The sequence below is a fragment of the Balaenoptera acutorostrata genome, chromosome 3 (genome assembly GCF_949987535.1).
Source record: "Balaenoptera acutorostrata chromosome 3, mBalAcu1.1, whole genome shotgun sequence".
Taxonomy (NCBI): Eukaryota; Metazoa; Chordata; class Mammalia; order Artiodactyla; family Balaenopteridae; genus Balaenoptera; species Balaenoptera acutorostrata.
Window position 1 is genome coordinate 32,921,269 of NC_080066.1, and position 14,331 is coordinate 32,935,599.

Sequence of the window (14,331 nt, forward strand, 5' to 3'; positions counted from 1 at the left end):
CATTCCTAGGATTAATTCCACTTGGTCATGATGTATTATCCTTTTTATATATTTCTGGATTCGATTTTATAATATTTTGCATCTATGACCATGAGCGATATGGGTCTGTAGTGTTCTTTCCTCACAATGTCTTTTTCTGATTTCAGTATTAGAGTAATGCTGGCCTCACAGAATGAGTTGGGAAGTGTTCCCTCCACATTAGATTTGAATTGAGTTTCTCACAGGGTGCATCATAGTGAAGCTTTCTTGTTGTAATAATGTCTAGCTCTTATGAGCACTTGGGCTATGCTGGGCTCTGTACTAGATGCTTTACATGAGCTCTCATTTGATGCTCCAACACCTACAAGAGGCAGGTCCCATTCCCTGGTCAGTGTTTCCAGGGACCGCTAGAGTCCATGTTCTGGAGGCCTTAACGATTGATCAGGCTGGGGCTATTTTGACCAGGATCAATGCGACTGCTAAGATGGGAAACAGTCAACCTTGGGCACATTGTGGAAAAGGAGAAACAGGCCTTGCAGGGGCCTGGAAGGACACCAGCAAGAGAGGGGACTTTCTTCCCTCCTGTTTATTCTCAGTTAAAGGCATCTGATCTGATCCATGCAGTGATTAACAGACAAAAATATAAAACCATGTTGTGATTTGCTTCAAACAACTTTTGAACACATTCTGTGAGTTGGTATGAGTACTCTTAACCAAAGATTACAGGTGAAAAGAATTCCACTGAATGCAGTGGAACAAAATTATGCAAAGATTAAATAAATACAAAAGGACACCTTTATCTCTTAGTGGTTATGATAAACAGTCACCAAGAGTTTGCAACTGTGGCCTAAAATGCAAGGAGAGCACAAACAACCTAGAACTGTAACAATGCTTCCTGAAGTATTTCTCAAGTAGGGCCGTGGCCGAGCCCCCAGTACAGGCAGTCCCCTGCGGTTGTCTCAAGGCTCTCATTTCCGGGTGCTCTGGGACCTGCAAACGTGTTGGAAATGCAATCCCTTTGCTCTACTCCAGACCTAAAGATTGAGAAGCTCGGGGTGGGGCCCAGCGCTCACGTTTGAGAAGCTGTGACTCCAGAGGAGCTGTCCGGAGTTTATTCAGGAAGAAACAAGTTCTTCACACTTTTCAGCCAAATTCCAGGTCATTGAGTTTAAAAGACCCAATTGTAGTTTCTGGAGAAAGTCTTACCTGATTTCACAAAACAATAATATCTATTTTCTTTGTTTTAATAAAGAAATCAAAGCATTTATTTACTCTCTAAAAACTGTGTTCGAAATGTATATTAAAAAGCAACCTTGTAAGGCCCAGTGATTCAGTTTCTAGAAGGTCTAATGAGGCTAAAAGCCACTCCCCTCCTCCTGCTCCCCACCCCCACCATGTCCCCACACTCCAACACCTCATCCACATCCATGGGGTCAGCATCCCAATGTCCCTGTCCTTGTCCTTCTCCCAGTGACTTTCAGCATCTCCGGCTCAACCTCTCAGAATCAGACCCACGTCCACTGCCTCTACCCCATCTCCTTCCGGGTGTCCCACAGGTTCCTAAACTCGTCACAGCACACTGGCAGGTAAAGGGGAAGAGCAGGGCACAGGGAAGGTGACCCTGGGTCCCAAACACCTCTGCAGAGGGCTTGGATGAGGGCCAGCTGGAATTAGTGAAATGACTGAATGATGGATATTTTAAAAGAAATGCAGCTGAATGAACAACCTGGAGCACATAGTGATTTACTTTAATTCCTGGATGAGAATCATTTGTAAATAGCACTCTGTTGACATGTTTTCATATTTGTTGCTTTTACCTAGTTTACCCAATTTTAATGCCTACCAAAAAGCTCATTTAAACCATTTCCTAAGACTTTTAAAAAGAGGTTGACAGCAGAAGGGCAGCCATCAGCTCAGTCTTCTCAGGTAACACAAACCCCATACGAATGGCCAGAGTCACCATTTGGGAAAAGTAACTGCTTTCATAAGATATGTGGGTAGTGTGATACAGAGCCCAACTCTAAGGAGACTCAGAATTCTAAAAATTTAGACCTGGCTTCTAGATTGTTATGACGATGATATTAAGGTAGAAGAATGGAACCCATTTGGCTTTTTGTAGCTTGATTTATAACTTGTAAACATTTAAACCAGGGTTTCTCAACCTTGGCACGATTATTTCTGGTGGAGGAATTCTCTGCTGTGGGAGACTGCTCTGGGCATGGTAGGATGTTTAGCAGTATCCCTGACTTCCACCCACTAGATGCCAGTCGCAAACCCTCCCCTGCAGCCCCACCAAGTTTTGACAATCAAAAATGTCTCCCATATATACACTAATATGTATAAAATGGATAACTAATAAGAACCTGCTGTATAAAAACATAAATAAAATAAAATTCAAAAATTCAAAAAAAAAATTTGCCTCCCAGGGATTGCCAGCCATTGATCCTACTTGATCCTTCTGAAGCAAAAAATAAATTAAAAAAAACAAAAAAATGTCTCTCAGCATTGCCCCAGTTGAACCACTAGTTTAGACATATACTACGTGGGCCTCTATTTGTATTCCTGCCTGTAATAGCTGGGGCACTGGCTTCTCGTCATGGGACCTCGGGCAGCTTCCTTCCTCTCTGGGCCTCAGTTTCCTCCTCTGCACTTGGCGGGAACTAGTCAAGGGCTCGTGTCCAAGTTCAGTGCCGGCCAGGCTCCCTCTTCCCGCCTTGGCCAAGGGCTCCGGGAAGGGGGGCTGAGCTTCAGGGTGCTCACCTGTTCAGGAAGATGCTGCTGACATCGTCGTGCGTGATGGGAGGCTTCTTGGAGCTGGCAGCCATCCGCAGCGGGCGCAGGAAGTTGTTGACAAGGATGTGCAGCTGCTGCACGTACTCGGCCTCGGCCTCCAGCATGCTGAACACCACCTGGTTCCTCTTCCGCATGCTGTCGGCGTGCGGCGACCGGATGTAGTCCTGGATGATGGTCTTCCATTTGCGCCGGCACAGCCAGCCCCGCAGGAAGCTCTGCACCTGGGTGCCGAGACCAGCGGGAGAGTCTCCCGTTAGCCACAGCTGCTCTGGTCCTTCCAGGCTTGTTAGAAATGCAAATCCCCAGGCCCTGCCCCGGCCCTCTGCATTTAAACCAGATCCCCCAGGTTGCTTTGGCAGCATCCTCTGAAGGAGGAAAAGTGTGGCCCCGAGTCCCCATCACGGGAGGGGGCTTGAGCATAGAGGGTTGCCAGGCTGTGCTGGGCATGGCTCACACCTCTTCTTGCCTAATGACTGGCCTGAAAGCCCAGAAGTTTCAATGAAAGCTCGTCTGGATAGAGGGCGATTATCAAATTCAGTGCGGCAAATTAGTTAATCTCATGCTTGGGCCTCATCAGCACCCGCCTGGAGCCTCTCCTCTACCTCCGTGGGGAAATGAAGACAGACACTTGACTTGCCTGACTCGGAGTTGGGCTGCTTGGCCTGGCCTCGTTCTGGCAGGAACTTGGGAAGGGCCTCGATTCACAGACACAGAGAACTGTTTTAAGATACGCACGCTTCCAATCAAGGCACCATGTAGCTCCTCACCATTCCTGCTGCTGAGCTGTGTGCAAGCTCAGGGGCTGCACAGGGAGGGCCCCAGGAGCAAGGGTGCTGGGCGGTGCTGGGGTGGGGGCACCTGGAGATCCAGGGGCCTCCTGCCAAGGCACTCATCAAAATATTATCAGCTGCAAAGGGCACTGGCCATGCACAGCAGATGCAACCGTCCGGGTGCAGACCTTTGGCCAGGGATGTCTGCCCTGGGGAGGAGAGGCCTGGCCTCAGCACGACAGATCTCCTTGAAGAGAGGAAGCTTTTCTGGATAAAGGAGGGCCTTGCTCTGAGGCCCCAGGAGGGTGAAAACAAAAGGAGGGAGGTTCATTTCAGGTGGTACTTAACAAAATGTTCCAACCAGAATGGCTTTGCAAAATGGGCCGGGAAGCCCAGTGGGGCCATGGCAGAGAAGGAAGGCCAGCGCATCCCTGCCTGGATGGTGCTTGGCTCAGACCCCAGGTGGCACTGGTGGCAAATCCCAATGTCCATGGGGGCCTGGCAGGTCCTATAGATCCTGAAGCCGGCTGGGTGGGCACTAACGGGGCAGCACCTGGCCTGGGGCCAGCAGTCACCATGTGCAGGAGGTGGGCCCGGGGCTGCAAGACCTTCTGCTTTTCCAAGAGATCGTGTGTCCCAGTGACCAAGGATGTGGGCTCTGGAGCTTGATGGCCAAGGTTTAAATGTCACTCTGCAAATGCTTAGCTGTGTGACCTGGGGAAGTCACTTTGCCTTTCTGTGCCTCAGCAACCCATGTGAAACGCAGATAATAATAAAACCTCAGAGGGCTTTTAGTTAGGAACAGATTAATCTACATAAATCTCCTAGAATAGTGTCTGGCACATGGAAAGTGCGTAATGAATGTTAGCTCTTCCTATTTTTGAGAAGCCAGAAATACATATTTTTATGTGAAATGTTTAGCTTTTAAAGCACTGGCAACAAATTAAAAAGGGAAAAAAAAAAACACCGTGTGGGCTAAGAACCCCAAACATGCTGGTAGGCTGAACTTGGCCTGTGGGATGCCAGTTTGCAGTTTTCTGGTCTGGATGGCGCTGGTGTCCTTTTACGCTCTCAACAAGGAGGATTTTTTGGTTTCGTGTGTTTTTCTTACGGTGAGTCAGGCTCCCCTGCTTCAAGTCTGGCAAGCTGCAAACACAGACCATACTCTTCCCCTCCACACCCCCCTCCATGGGGTGGCCCACGGTGCTGGTCAGTATCCCTGCCACTGGGCAGCTTTCTGATACCTTCTGAGATGTCTCTCCTAGCCTCTAATAGTGTAAAACCAGTGCGGCCAGCTAAGGGGTGTCACAGAGGCCGGCTCCCATGCTGACCTCTGCCGGGGATGAAAGGGGGACGTGTTTGCAGGACAGTAGCTGGGGGGAGGGTGGGCATGCAGGGCTGTGACAGTGGACATGTGGCCTGGGGTATCATTGAGGCTGCCCAGGGTTCTAAGGAAAGCTCTCGGCTGTGAGTCTCACAGCCTGGGTTCCTGCCCTGGCTCTATCCACTCTTTCATCTCTTGGAGGCTCAGTTCTCCTATCTATCAAATGGGCTGAACCACCCTACCTCACAGAGACAACCAGAAGACATGGCTCGACGAGGTGCTGGTCAGGGGTGAGGGGCTGTTGATTCTGCCTTTGGGGCGGAGGTGGGAGTGGCACGCCTGAGAGCAGTGGGACAGTAGGTGGACACTGCAGACCCTGGGCTGTGCCAGGGGGCTCTCTAAAGAGGACCAGGGCAGCTTTGCCAGCCCCGAGAGATGGTACAGACCTTCTTGATTTTCTTGATGTCACTGTCTTCGTCGTTGGGGGTGACAGTCTGGGTGGACTGGATGCGCTCATTGTCCTTGAGCAGGGATGCAATCTGCAACGGAAACACGGGTCAGCTGCAGGGGGCGAGCGGCGCCAGCCGGCGGAAGCCCCACCCCTCCGGCTGCCCCCAGGCGTGGTGTGGTGAGTGAGCGCCCCGCCACGTGCTCCCCAAGGACCAGTGGTACTGCAGCTCGTGTCCTATGCTCTGTGTGAGGTTTCGAGCCAGATGTCGGTGAGTGAGCACTGGACCGAGAGCCCATCCACCTGGGTCCGGGGCAGCTGGGCTCTGACTCCGAGTGACCCTGGGCGAGGCACTCTCTGGGCTGCAGGCAACCCATTTGTAATCTGGGAGCTTTGGTCCAAATCTGTGATTCTCTTCCTTATTCCCTAAAGCATCAGTCTCTTTACTTTCAAATTTTTATTGTAGTGAAATATATATAACATAAAATTTACCATTTTGGGGGCTTCCCTGGTGGCGCAGTGGTTGAGAATCTGGCTGCCAATGCAGGGGACACAGGTTCGAGCCCTGGTCTGGGAAGATCCCACATGCCGCGGAGCAACTAGGCCCGTGAGCCACAATTACTGAGCCTGCGCGTCTGGAGCCTGTGCTCCACAACAAGAGAGGCCGCGATAGTTAGAGGCCCGCGCACCGCGATGAAGAGTGGTCCCCGCTTGCCACAACTAGAGAAAGCCCTCGCACAGAAACGAAGACCCAACACAGCCATAAATAAATTTAAAAAATAAAAATTAAAAAATATTTTACCATTTAAACCAATTTTAAGTGCACAGTTCAGTGGCATCAAGTACATTCACATTGTTGTGCAACCATCACCATCATCCATCTCTGGAACTTTCTCGACTTCCCGAGCTCTGTACTCATTAAACAATAATGAGTTTAATGAGTTTAATAATGAGTTTAATGACTTCCCTGGCGGTCCAGCGGTTAAGGCTCTGCGTTTCCACTGCAGGGGGTGTGGGTTTGATTCCTGGTCAGGGAACTAAGATCCCGCATGCCGCGCAGTGCAGCCAAAGCAAAACAAAACACACTAACTCCCCATCCCCCCTCCCTCAGCCCCTGGCACCCGCCCTTCTACTTTCTTTCTCTATGAATTTGACTCCTCTAGGGACCTCGCCTAAGTGGAATCAGACAGCATTTGTCTTTCTGTGGCTGGCTTATTTCACCGGCATAACATCCTCAAGGTTCACCCATGTCATAGCATGTGTCAGACTTTCCTTCCTTTTTAAGGCTGAGTAATATCCATTGTTATGTACAGACCCCATGTTGCCATCCATTCATCCGTCGATGGGCATTTGGGTCGTCCCTTTATTTTTTTCAAACAAAACCGTCCTGGAACCCCAGCAGGACTTCAGAGGAAAGCACTGCTGGCTTGGCTGTCCCGTCCTGGGACAACCCTGAAGCACTTCTCTGACTTGGAGCCCTCTTTGGAGCACAACCTGGAAACTGCTGGCCTAGAAAACTGGAACAGCCCTTGAAACGAACGTTTGAGCTGATCTAAGAATCTCCATTTGCCAGATTTCGGGATCAGAGAGGTCGGCCCAGCTGCAAGAACAAAACCAATGGGGTGGTGACTAGGAGAAGAGGCGCCTTTAGCCATACCGTGGCCAGGGCCTCTGGCACTGCTCAGGTGGACGGGCCTGTGGTGTAGCCCCCGGGTGGGTTCCTTCCTGCCACCCCCGAGTCCGCAAGTCTCTGCTGGGGTTCCTCCACCAAGGCTCCCACGGCCTGCGGACTTTCCCGGGAAAATGCAGGCAATGCCTATTTATTCCATCGCGGCGGCTGTGAGCTCTGTGGGCGAAGGACCACCCCGTTTCATTCATTCCTGGGCTCCCAGTGCTTAGCATTCAGCTGACACTCAACATATATTTGTTGGCTACGTAAGTCAGTAAATTAAAGAAGGATCAGAGCCGGGACCTCCCTGGCAGTCCAGCGGTTAGGACTCCACGCTTCCACTGCAGGGGGCATGAGTTCCATCCCTGGTCAGGGAACTAAGATCCCACATGCCGCACAGCTCGGCAAAATAAATAAATAAATAAAAAATAATAAAAGAGGTTTCATTAAAAAAAAAACATTTTCCAAAGGATCAGGGCGACAGCAGCCACAGAAACCTCAACCACAGGAAGACACTGCAGTCACCAAGCCCCGCACGTCTCAAGACAGCGGCCCAGGGGAGTCCACAAACACTGCCACAAAGCCAGAGCTCCTCGCGCCTCTTCAGAGCACGGGGCTTTGTCCCCTCAAGGCCACTTGCTGAACTGCAGAATGAATGGGCTCTCACAGTTGAGCGAATTGAGCACTTTGAAAGCAAAACGGAAGTTACCCGCTCTCCACTTGCGGGTTGCTAAAATTACCCTGGCCTGTGCTTGGAGAACGGCTGAAAATATCTGAGAAATATTCAGCACTGACAAGGACTTTTCCTTTTTCTCTCCTCCCCCCCCCACCTTTTCTTTCCATTCTCTGGGAACATCTGCGCATTAAAATAAAGGCTGATTCTTTGATCTGTATTCTAAAGGCCTAAGGAATGAACACACACACACACACACACACACACACACACACACACGCACACACACACACACACAGAGGCAGGCTACTGGAGAGCTCAGAGATGCAGGGATGCCCAGTCAATGCCCACCTTTGGTCTGATGTTGTCACCTCCTCGCCAGTCTGCTTTCTTTGCCAGTTTTGAGATTTGCACACGGAAACCTTTTTTTTCTTTTGGATGGCAGTGTGTGTGTGTGTGTGTGTGTGTGTGGTCTGTATTTAAAACTGGCGCTTGTCTCAGAGAGAGGCATTCCAGGACATCTACTCAGCAGGGACCAGGGCAAAAAATAGATGCAATTAGGTCAGGTACTATGCTACGTGCGCAGGCAGTGCCAGCAGCCTTGGAGTCTTTGTTTAAGGATCAGGCCTGGTGGGCAAAGCTCTAGAGGGTTGTGAGCCTGGGGACACTGCAGAAGTCTTGGGCTACAGCCCATCCCTGCCAGGAGCCAGTGTCAGGTGAGCTCACGGAGGCAGCCTTTCTCTTACCCTGGCAGGTCTCTTCTGGAGATGGATTTGCCTTGGACCTTGGTTTGCTTGCTGGACATTCAGGGTCTGCTCAGCTGACCCTTGTCAATGAAGGCCATGCAGAGTGGGGACTTTGGCTCACGCCCAACTTGCCAGCTAGGGTCCAGCTCCGGCTGTCTGACCTGGCTCAAAGCCTGCTGTCTCCGCTGGCCCCCGCCCACTGGCCACCCATGGTCTGGCCTCCTTGACCCATCAGAGGAAAACCCTGTTTGCCACACCCCTTTGAGGCATAGCGCATGGGCTTCTGCCCCATCCTACTCCCCTCTCTGGAGACAGTGTCCTTCATCCAGAGTGCATTTCGTCAGTGCAGTCATTGATAGTGGAATTAATCCAGGTTCTTTCCTTTTTGTTAGCCTCCGAGGTTTTACTAAAGATCTCTGTAGCTCTTGCTTTTCCTGCAGATCTCTGTAGTTCATGCCAGGCAGCTTAGTTCTTTCTCCCTCCTTCTTGATCTCTTCTGGCCTCCTCCAAGCCCAGTGGGTGCCCATCTCTGTCTGCCTTTGTGCCAACACCGCCAGCGGATCCTGATGCAGTCTTTGGGTTGGGTACTGGTGAGACACAGCTCGCCACTGGCTAAGGTGGATGAGTCAGATCCCTTCCCAGGAGGAGCTTCCAGCCTGAGAAGGGGGTCAGACCCCCAGAGAGGCAATATATAATCGGACAAGGAGAGGCCAGAAGCGAGGTATGTTCCTACTGCAATGGGAAGGTCTCACCATGAAAGCGGCAAGGGCTACCTGGAAGGGGTTTTGAAGGACAAAGAGGAGCCCAACAGGTGGGCTACAGGATGGAGGGAATTTGAGAGGGGGTGTGTGAACAGAGGCACAGGTATGACAGGGTGTTGTGTGCCAGGGTGGCGGGGGGGAGGATGGCAAGGGGGAGATGGGAAGCGGGACTCAAGGCATGCAGGGTGGGCCCTGGGGAGGGGCTGTGTGGGAGGGGTCACGGCCGTCCTTTCTTACTTCACCCAGAGTAGTCCCCTCATTGACCTAGTTTATAAAGTGGGGTACCATGTTGAAGTTTGTTTGCAAAACCGATCCCATAGCTAATTTTTTTTTTTAATGTTTTTAGTTCTTTTATTTATTTATTTATTTTATTTCTTTTTGGCTCTGTTGGGTCTTCATTGCTGCACGTGGGTTTTCTCTAGTTGTGGCTAGCGGGGGCTACTCTTTGTTGCAGTGCGTGGGCTTCTCATTGCGGTGGCTTCTCTCATTGCAGAGCACGGGCTCTAGAGCGCAGGCTCAGTAGTTGTGGCGCACAGGCTTAGCTGCTCCACAGCATGTGGGATCTTCCCAGACCAGGGCTCGAACCCGTGTCCCCTGCATCGGCAGGCAGATTATTAACCACTGCGCCACCAGGGAAGCCCTAAATTTTTATTTAAACCCTGAACTAAAGATCTTTTCTGTTTCTTCCAGTGTCAGCCTCCCAGGATCCTGAGTGCTTCCAAGCCAATAAAATATTACGACTGCCTCTAAACTCCTATTTTGCCCTTTAGGGCCTGTCTTCACTCTCCAAATTTACTTCCCATCATAAATAGGAGGAAAATAGCTATTAAAACAATGAAATGGGGGAATTCCCTGGCGGTCCAGTGGTTAGGACTCTGCACTTCCAGTGCAGGGGTCGCTGGTTCCGTCCCTGGTCGGGGAACTAAGATCCTGCAAGCCGCACAAAGCGGTCAAAAAAAAAAAAACCAACCAACCAACCAACAAACAAAACAATGAAATGGTCCAAACTGAGCATTCTAGAGGTGGGGGGCTGATTCTTCTCAGAGGTAGACATTCCCTTTGTTTTAGATGGTCCTTAGAGCCTTTGGGTATGACAGATGAAGCCTAATAGGGTTGTTCAGATGGGAGAAAAGAGACTAAGACAGAGGTGGGTAGTTACACCTGGTAAAGCTTTCTGCAGACTTTTGTTTGGATGCAATCTCCTGTTACTTCCAGGGCTAGGGGTGGGGGCTACAGGGTTGGGAGTAGAAACAGGGCTGGATTCCTGGATGTGTGACCCATGCAGAGCTCCAGGCTTAGAAGGGACCAACATTTGCTTTAAGGCTCTGCTGCTGCTGCTTTGAGATTCTTAAGGGCCCTGCATTTTCATTTTGCACCAGGTCCTGCACATTATGAAAAAAGATGTAGACAATGGTATATTGGTAAATGCTTAATGACCAGCTCCCTGAAAGAAAACCTCTGACTGGTAGCACCTGCCAGTTTCCATGGTGTGGGCATTCCTACCTCAGCCCATTTGAAGCTACCGAGAGTTGAATAACTAGCTTGCAAAATTCTTGAAAACGTAACAATTGGTTCTTGCAAAGGTGATAGGAGCCTGCTCCACACATCACTGGATGCAAGGTGAGGGTCTTGGTAGATAAAGAGATTATGAAGGACACCACCACCAACGACATGGCATGTGGGAGTGCGAGGAGAAGTTGGTGGGAAATCCTTGTAGCAGGAAAAGGCTAGGTGACATGAGGGCAGGGGCGGCTTCCATTCATTTTTAAGCTGTTTTCTGTTTCAGTGATGGATCCCCCTCTCTATTATAGCTAAACCTTTTGGAAAATCTGTTACACACAACAGCCTGTGTCAAGGGACTTGGGAACTGAAGGAGGAGCCACGGTTGGGTAGGCACCAGGGCTTTCGTGGATATGCTGCTTCTCCTCCTCGGACATCGCAGGATGGTATCTCCCAGTCCCCTCAAGTCGGGCCTGGTCACGTGACTTGCTTTGCCCAATGAAACGTGAGCAGAGGTGTCACATCATCTGCTTGGTTCCTTTCCCCTGCCATGTGACTGGTGAATTTCCTGACGGTGGGAGCCCCGTCAGACTGTGTCCCTGACTCTGAGTGAGGATGTTGTGGAGCAGAACCCACCATGGACACAAAGTGTGAGTGAGAAAGCAACCTTTGTTGTTTCCAGTCACTAAGACTCTGGGGTTGTTTGTTACTGCAGCATTGCCTAGCTCATTCTGACAGATACATGTAGTGACCACCCAAGGAGCAAAGAACAGTAAAGTAAAAATAGTTGCCTTGGGAAGTGAGGCGATACATCAGGAGAGTAGAATTTGAAAGCAAGAGGTGGGCAGGAAAAGGTAAGGCCCCTGGGGAACCCTCAGGAATAAGTGGGATGGGGGCTTGAGGATTTTATTTGGCTATCAGAGGAAAGGTGGACCATGAGTGCTTGGGGCCATCCAGGTGACAGTCATTCCCTAACATTCACCTTTTATCAGGCCCATCTCCTCAGCAGGGAAGGAGTAAGTTGTGGGGCAGGCACAGGCCGAGGATCTGGAGCCTGGAGATCCAAGTTTGAGTCTGGACTCTAGTGCTTTAAGTGACCTTGGAGTGACCTTGGGTAAGTCCCTTCTTCTTTTTTAAAAAAATATTTATTTATTTATTTATTTTGGCTGCGCTGGGTCTTAGTTGCGGCATGCAGGATCTTTTAGTTGCGGCATGCGGACTTCTTAGTTGTGGCATGCATGCAGGATCCAGCTCCCCAACCAGGGATCGAACCTGGGCCCCGTGCACTGGGAGCTCAGAGTCTTACCCACTGGACCACCGGGGAAGTCCCCCCTTCTTCTTCTATGGACCTCAGCGTCTTCAGACCCCTCCCAGCTCAGACATTCTAAGACCTTCTGTCTTTGTCACTGCGGTCACTCATCACTCACTCGGCTTCTCCTGCCTACCTGACAGCCTACTTCTTGGGAAATGGGCTCTGTTTCCACCTTCCTGGAGCTCACCCAGAGCAAACAGGTGCCCTCTGCCCTGCAGGATGTGTGTGTGTGTGTGTGTGTGTGTGTGTGTTGGTGGGGGGGTACAGCCAAAAAGCTTTACTAAGCTGGCCTTTCTTTCAAAGTCTTTTTAAGAAAATCTTTTTCCCTGGAAGGTAATGCACTCAGTTGGAAGCATTGCTCCAAATTCCCACCAAATGGGCCTCTGCTGCCACTCTGACACACACACACACACATGCACACACACACATATGTAATCACTCACAACTGACCTGCTTTCCGCTCCCCAGCACCAAATGGGGTTCTGCCCTTTGTACCCACCCCTTCTCTGGCCTACAGACCCCTGAAAGGGTTTTAAGGTTGTATGCAACACGAACCCACACCTGTGGCTGTAAAATGACTCACTTCCTGCTTGGGTTCACACTGCAAGCCCTATTATAGCACCGACCACACTCTACCACAATCAGACCGTAAGGGTAGAAGCTTCCATATCATTAATGTCTACCACAGAGCCAGTGTCCATTCATTCATCAAGTCATTACTGAGCACTTACTATATGCCAGGCAAAGCGGGTGACAAAGGACTCACTCTGTCCTCAGGGAGTTTCCGCCAGCCTGGTGGGGGACAGACACATGTGGCACTGGCTCTGCTGTTGCACGCTGACTGCGGGCAAGTGGTGGGAGCAGGGGGCAGGGAGCACACGCCTGGCTAGGCCAGGAGTCCCCAGGAGGAGGCATTTGAGCTTGGGAGAATTTCAGCAGGCAGGGAAGTATGCGGGTGACAAGAGCATTCCCAACAGGAGACCAGAATGTGCAAAGGCCAAGGGGTGCACAGCTCACTGCTATGGAGCACTAGCTGGAGCCCCGAATGGGTGGAGGGGAGGAGCCTGGGGAAGAGGACGAGGCAGTGGTCAGGTGATTAGGGCATTTAGTGCATGAGTGAGTGAATGAATGAATGACTCCTGGACACCTTTGATCACAAAGCTAATAACCTGGTCTTGGGACCAGACCTCTTCCCTGCTCCCCGACAGGGGCTCAGCTTGGATTCAGGGATGTGTGTTGGGCTAGGATAGATCCCAGAATGACCCAGGCGGTTTAGAGATGGGACGAGCCCCCAACCTGGGAGCCATGTGGGAAGAGGCTACAAGCGGAGGAGAGAGCCTGGCAGGCAGACAGGCAGACCTGGCTTCCAGTCCCAGCTCTCACACCTCCCAGGTGAGTGAGCTTGGGCAGGTGACTTGAGCTCTCTGAGCCTGGCCCCTCGTTCGATCCTATCAGGGTGGTTGTAGGGACTAAGGAAGCATATCTGAAGGTGCCCTGTGTGGGGCTGGGGGGAAGGGCACTGAATCTGAAGTTTTTACTGAATCTGGAGTTCCAAGTTGACGTTACTGTGAGTTCAGAGCTTCACGGCTGCGTGACAAGGTGGAACTGGTGACTTCAGATCTTTGAGCATCCGAGGCTGAGCTGGCTTCATGGGTGGGTGACGGGGGTCCTGTGTTCAGAAGGCCAGGTGCTTGGGCCTGCAAGCTCAGCAGTTGCTGTCTTGAAATTCTTAAGAATCTTCTCTTTGAATTTGTGTTTTGTAAGTGACGTCTGCTGGGACCATGGGGCACACCCCAGGGGCTTGGAGCCTCAGTTCATGCGTGTTCCTGTCTCCCTGCCTATTCCTTATACCCCGGCACCCTGGGACCCAGGCCTCTGCAACCCTCTGTCTGGCTGGCAACGGGTCAAGTCAGCCCAGCAGACACATCTCACTGTCTGCCTCCGCCCTCTGCAGGGCTTGGTGTAGATACAGAGAAGGTGGGTCTTGTGCATACCCGTGGTGTCACAGGGCAGGGTGAGGAGAAAACTGTCCTGCCTGGGCTGGTAGTGCCTGGTGCATTAGGTGGGTGACTTGGCAAGGGTCCCTTGCCCACCTGAATCTAGGTACTGAGTGCATCATGGCGCAGAGGTTAGGGGAGTTGGCGGTTGAAGTCGTGGATGGCCTGTCCACTATGGGTGGAGGCCGTGGCGAGTGGGAAGGGGAGACTGACTTCCCCCACCCTGGCCGGGGCTTTGCATTTTCACCTTGCATCGGGCCCTGCAAATTATGCAGCTGCCTCCGATTGCAGGGATCTGTGTTTTCATATTCCCCTCCTCAGCTCAGTCACAGACCTTGGGTAAGGTGGCCAGATGGTTC

At 51.1% G+C, this 14,331-nt stretch overlaps 1 protein-coding gene across 6 annotated transcripts in view; it reads right to left on the reverse strand.

The window, feature by feature from the left end:
* RASGRF1 (Ras protein specific guanine nucleotide releasing factor 1) overlaps window positions 1–14,331 on the reverse strand; it is a 107,465-nt gene that overhangs the window by 65,023 nt on the left and 28,111 nt on the right. For all 6 annotated transcript variants that reach the window (XM_057544509.1, XM_007167514.3, XM_057544510.1 and 3 more), the window contains exons 4-5: window positions 5,313–5,405; window positions 2,740–2,993 (exon numbers count right to left, since the gene is read on the reverse strand). In XM_057544509.1, coding sequence (XP_057400492.1) covers window positions 2,740–2,993; window positions 5,313–5,405 — 347 coding nt within the window. The remainder of the gene's footprint in view (window positions 1–2,739; window positions 2,994–5,312; window positions 5,406–14,331) is intronic.